The sequence below is a fragment of the Nicotiana tomentosiformis genome, chromosome 4 (genome assembly GCF_000390325.3).
Source record: "Nicotiana tomentosiformis chromosome 4, ASM39032v3, whole genome shotgun sequence".
NCBI classification, from domain to species: domain Eukaryota; kingdom Viridiplantae; phylum Streptophyta; class Magnoliopsida; order Solanales; family Solanaceae; genus Nicotiana; species Nicotiana tomentosiformis.
Window position 1 is genome coordinate 62343046 of NC_090815.1, and position 6246 is coordinate 62349291.

General features: G+C 31.8%; 1 protein-coding gene across 1 annotated transcript; it reads left to right on the forward strand.

The window, feature by feature from the left end:
- Nucleotides 1-568: 568 nt before the first annotated feature.
- On the forward strand, nt 569-1413 carry LOC104103635 (dolichyl-diphosphooligosaccharide--protein glycosyltransferase subunit DAD1). Its single transcript, XM_009611546.4, has 3 exons — nt 569-726; nt 809-852; nt 1098-1413. The coding sequence occupies exons 1-3, from the start codon at nt 648-650 to the stop codon at nt 1179-1181; spliced, it is 207 nt and encodes a 68-aa protein (XP_009609841.2). The 5' UTR covers nt 569-647; the 3' UTR covers nt 1182-1413.
- Nucleotides 1414-6246: the final 4833 nt, after the last annotated feature.

Consider the following 6246-nt stretch of genomic DNA (forward strand, 5'->3'; position numbering starts at 1 on the left):
GACCCGACTCTCTAAGTAAGCCAATTTAACAATAATCCAATTCAAATGAGATTTACTAAGCGGCCTGGTATTTAAATGGAGAAGGGTAGAATGGCGGGTCCGTTATCCACCAAGTTTCGAACTGTGTGCTGTAGGCCCTCAGGAATTTCTCGGTTATAAAAAAATTACTTTACCTTCCCAAAGAATTTTTGCATAAAAAAGCCTATTTATTCACCTATTTTACAAAATCCACATCTATTTGCCGGCATTACAGTTTGTATTGTTCCCAGCAGCACTTCTTTTACACAAGTCACTACTTCTCTTTTTCTTTCTTATACTCCTCCTCCTAAGGTCTCATTTGTGTAAAGTTTTTTTAACTAAATGTGAACTCGAAAAAGCTGTGTGAGAAAGGATCATTTGCCTGAAATTTGTTACAAATGTGCTAACTTATAGGAAGCCGAAGATAATGTGCCAAACTCAAAGCAGAAATTTTGCCTGTGTAAAGAGCTCCGCTGCTAGTTTATTCGTTGCTAATTGAAGAGTAAAGACTTGATTCAGTGTTTGAGAATTGAGATATATTTGCTTGATTTGCTTATTAGTTTGTTTTATCTATCTGGTTGATTGTTGACATATTTTTCACTTCTACTGACAATAATCAGGTGGTATACATGGCTTTTGTTGGATCGTTTCCATTCAACTCTTTTCTCTCTGGGGTGCTCTCTTGTATTGGCACGGCAGTCCTTGCTGGTGAGCTAAGTATTCTATTTGGGTACCCTCCATTTTAGGAAAATGTTAATTGGAACTGATTGATTAGTATCTTTGGGCGCAGTTTGTCTTCGAATCCAAGTAAACAAAGAAAACAAGGAATTCAAGGTAAGCTTTAGTGGAGTAGGATCTTCCATCTTACAGTTTTACCTCGAATCTTCCCTCTACTTAAGTTGTGTTAAAAGATATTGTGAAGTTGTAGATTAACGAGGAATGCGTAACATCCTAGTCCTGCACTTCTAATTATGTGGTCTTGCTTCCTCATAGAAGAAGAGAAATGTAAAGCGAGAAAATTACAAGTACTTGCAGAAAATGTTTTTGGTTCGCATTTGATATTTTGTCCATCATTGCAGGATTTGCCTCCGGAACGTGCTTATGCAGATTTTATTCTCTGCAATTTAGTGCTCCATTTGGTGATCATGAACTTTCTTGGCTAGATTGAGGCATCAAATATGGAAAATATGTTACTTTTACAAATATTGGTGAATTATATATGCAAGGATAATACTGAGTCAATCGTGAGGATTTTGTTAGGGCTTTAGAAATATTAAGCTTCTCGTGCGTGAAACTATTGCGCCCTTCTCTATCATTTGTGAATTCGATAGAATATCAATCAGGTAGACAGACTTTGGCCCAAATTGGTAAGAAAGAGAACTTTTCCGGTATCAATTTTTTTTCCTTATTTCTTTCCAAATTGTTTAGGTACAAAATTTTTTCCTGATTTTAGTATAGTTAGTGGAATCCAGAAATCTAAGCTGAAATTTGATCAATGGGACCGAAAAGGTGACACCAGTAGCCTGAACGTATAGAAAATTCTAACACACGTCATCAAATATGTGCATATATATTTATCCAAGGGCAGATTCCTCGTAAATACATCTGGAGAGGAATTGTCGTATATCCAACATCAAATCAAACTAAAGTTAGAACATATCACTTAGGTTGGTTGATATAAGTATATACACATATTCTGCATTCATTGGTTTGGTAACATTGGGGTAGGGTAATTGTTTTTCCTTAACATCACTACACTGGCACTGCGGCCAATTCAGTTGCTTACTTTATGATGTTGGCGAAAACCTGCAACTGCATTTGCGGTCAAATTCTGCTACCTCTTGTTTTTCTTGATTCATTTGAGGACTTTCGTTTTACCGCGGATTTTGACCTGCTATTTTTCTTAGACGTGTGCTTCATTGGAATTGATTTGTCTCGAAAGACAATGGACCATAGTTTTTAATCATTTAATTGACCGATTCTAGGTTTCTTGCATTAGTGATTCAAAGTGTTAAATCATTTAGTTGGCCAAGTCTATAGGTTTCTATTTTGTAATAGTAATTTCTGAGGTCCTTTATAGTATTCCCTCAATCGTGCACAGATTTTTCTTATTCATGTTGCTCAGTTCTCTCATAGACATTTTTTGACGACTTCTACCGCTGCGGTTTTCTTTCTAAAAAGAGTTCTCTCGACTTGGCACTTATTAGGTATGCAAAATAGCTTTGCCCCCCTGCGTGTTCTCTTAGGTTGCCAATTGCCAATTATCATATGTGGGTCTGAATAACTATCTTGCATTTTCTCTTCCTATTTTTAACTTCTAGAGGGTCCTATTTCATGGGTTAATTTCATGGATAGTTATTGAACTAAAAGGATTGTTGCAACGTCATAAAATTAACAAAAAAATATATGTCACATAAAATGAAATTTGTGCGAAAATTCATCAAGCGGGTGAAGAAAGTTACAATTAAGCAGCAAGTCTGCAACATAAGATGAAATTGCCAAATAAGCACTGCCACATCATCTACCCATAGGTAACTTGAGTTTTTGTATATTATGTCTGCTGATAAATTTCAACTTTTAGTCTAAATTGGGGTGAAAAATGGGAGATATGTGGATATGGGTTTATTGTGCTGATGACATGTCAGTTCTTATCAGGCATGTGGTAGTTTAGCTCTAATTTTTAGCGTCGAATTTCCGGCAGCCGAGGGTTTACCTCTACCAAGAAGGTAGGGGTAAGGTTCGCGTACATACTACCTTCTCCATAACCCACTTATGGGATTACCTTGAGTTTGTTGTTGTTGCAAAAATATAAACATAGTCGATTTACTTTTTGGTTACATAATTTAGTTTTAAGACTTTGCTATAATAAACACTAAGAGGTCGTTTGGTAGAGTGTATTAGAAAAAATAATGTATGCATTGGCTTTGTGTATTAGTAATACCTTGTTTGATATACTTTTCCAACCTATTTATAACTAATATAAATATTAGTTACACACCATATTTGGTATTATCACATATATAGTTAATACATAGCAAACCATAGTATTAGCAATACCAAAGTTATTAATACATGCATAAGCTTAGTTAAAAATAAAATTACCCTTTCAAATTTTATGCTTGATTAAAATTCTTTTTACCTGTTTTTTATTAATGTCAATAAGATACATGTTGACAAATTTTCCTTTTCTAATATTTGATTATCGCTGAAACTGATCCGTTATTTGATTCATGATCTCTTCAAATGGAACAATATGAATTGTAGAACTTGAGCCACCAGATTTTACCGTAGCTATGGCTTAAGTGATTCAATTTAGACGTAACAATTAGCATTTACAGGTGAATAAGTCTTGGCTCCAGCCTCGACACAAATTATAGTAAATCTTTAACAATGTCGAATAAACAAATATTATAATGTTCTTTATGTTATTAGAACAATAAAAGGCCGTGTATTGATATATCGAGCATTGTCCTTCAGAAAGATAAACGACAAGTGCTTCCGAGTTTGGGATAAACGATATAAAGCAAGCCAATTATTAGATACTTCCCTAAAATACAAATTAACATAATCAGATTTTGTCTCAGCTATAAGATATCCTAATCTTGTGGGAAGTGTTTTCCTTGTTGATTTGATCGCATCAGTTTTGGATAATCATTGCAAATTGCAACAAAGAAAAGATACTTAGTTAAACTAATACTTAGTGTATACTTATCAAATATACTAGTTCTAATGTACGTGTGTTGTACGTGTATACCACGTCAAATTTGTTAGTTATATAGTATTTGTAAATAAATATTTTATTGTATAAGATACAAGTATGTTAAGATGTATCTCATCTAACATCTCTTTATCAGCGATGTTCTTGGCGTGTATACCACGTCAAATTTGTTAGTTATATAGTATTTGTAAATAAATATTTTATTATATAAGATACAAGTATGTTAAGATGTATCTCATCTAACATCTCTTTATCAGCGATGTTGTTGACGTATGTTTCCTTCTGTCGCTAAGTTCCTGGTGTATATTCCCTTTTGTTGCTTGACTACTTTGTCGTGATCAATTTTACTATGGACATTGGCAAATAGAGTTCAACTTTTGCAATTGTTTGACAATGTGATTTAAATCGATGCAAATCACAAACATATCCGAAATTGTCTTTGAACAAATTGATTTTTTAAAATGAAAGTAGAGTTTTATTCATTTATTTATAATTAGGAATAGTAGTGACGCATTCAATCAGAATTTCAATATAGATCTCTAATTTGTATTTATGCAATAACAAAGTCAAAGAGTTAATTCTATATAGGTTAAAATCATAAAATATGGAATTGTCTCATTTTTAGAATATGAATGAATTAGGATAACATTTAGACTTTTAACACCTGGAATATATAACACTTTCACATTCAGACATTTAACATAAAACGACCGGATATTTATGCAAATAGGTCATATCAAGTGCTTGTAGCTCTAGCTGCTGTTTTGAATGTTTCTTTTAGTTTCCCGAGCAAACAAATCTGCATCGTACTATGAAATTTTAAAAAAAAGTTATATGAAAAGCGTATTAAAATATTTATTAAAAATAAATTTAATAGCCTTAATATCAGATAGAGCAGGACTAAACATTAGAATAATGAACTCCTAACGAATACAACGCCATTTTGTAGCTAAAAGGAAGACAATAATTAAGCTCTTCACCCATGAAATCCCCGCCATGTATCGGAATTTAAGTTTAATTCTTCGTACTCAAAGTGATAACTTCTTTCAAACCTACCCCTGAATATATTATAGTGTAATATAAAAAATTTAATACAGAAAAATCACTCTTTTACATTCGGTCCTTCGTAGTTATATAATCCCCAACAAGCAAGAGTCAAGATAATTTTATACTTGGAAAAATAAATGCACAATGTTATGTGAGGGAAAAAGGAGAAACTTAAGTACAAATAATTTAATACATAAAATAATAATGTAATTACATACATTAATTCATATTGTTGTTATGGGCGTCATCTTTAACTTACCAAAGATCTCCTTACCAATATGCTCTGCGCAACCCGTATTATTCCTACAAATTTCAATTCAGTTATAGTATGATTAACTGGGGTCCTAAATTTAATAAATACCTTTATTCATCAGTGAAATCTTACTAATTAGGTACCTGCCACACTAAATTTTATAAAGACACAATCAATACCGAATAAATATATCAAGTAATCTGATCTCAAATATTGAATTAGATTAGCTGAATTGAATAACAAACTACACATAAACACGCACTCTACAAATTATATAGGTCTCCTAACTACACAAAAATCTCGTGTTTTCATTAGTATGCTAGATTTATAGAAAAATAATCGAATTTAATGAATACTGCGATTAGGATTGAATGTACCTTAGAATTTTGAAGAAAATAATACAACGTAAGAACTTCAATTGAAAATCAATATTCAGTTGAATCTGTTTCACCTGAGCAATAAAAATATTTTCAAACTCATCAACACCTAGAAGAACCATATAATAATTTGCCTCCTTTGAATCTTGCACGATGCTCTTCACGACTTCGTCTAAATGCATGACGGCTAATTGTGACACCAATAGCTTATTTTGCATTAATACTTTCATGGATGGAACAGACCCTAGCGTAAAGGACAAAAAAACAACAAGTCTAATTTAAATATGGAATAGTTTATATATGTTAGATTTTTAGTTGATATTTAGAGTCCTTAATATTAAGACTTTTATATAATTCTAATAAGGAAAGATTTAACAATTAAAATTTTAGTTGATTTCAATATCCTAAATATTAGAAAAATAACTTAAATTACAATTTTATCTAATGTGAAATATATTTTTTAAGGGTAAAAAAGGCGAATCGCTAATGATTTTCGTGCTTTTAATATAATATAGATAGATAAAGTACAAAAATATAAAAAAAAATATAGGTAATATGGACATCTGGACCATACGAAAGTGTAAATTGAAAATGCATATAGAGACATTATCACATGTAATATTAGTATACTACTAAACAGTAGAGGTAAAGTTTACGTACACACTACTTTTCTCAAACTCTACTTGTGAGATTATACTAGATTTTTTATTGATGTTTACTAAAAAGTAGAGATAATTATTTTGTCCTTATGAGGCCCATGGTTAGCGTAGTTTTACTTGATTTACTAACAGGATTTTATCACTAAATATATATTACTTGAATATTCCCATGAA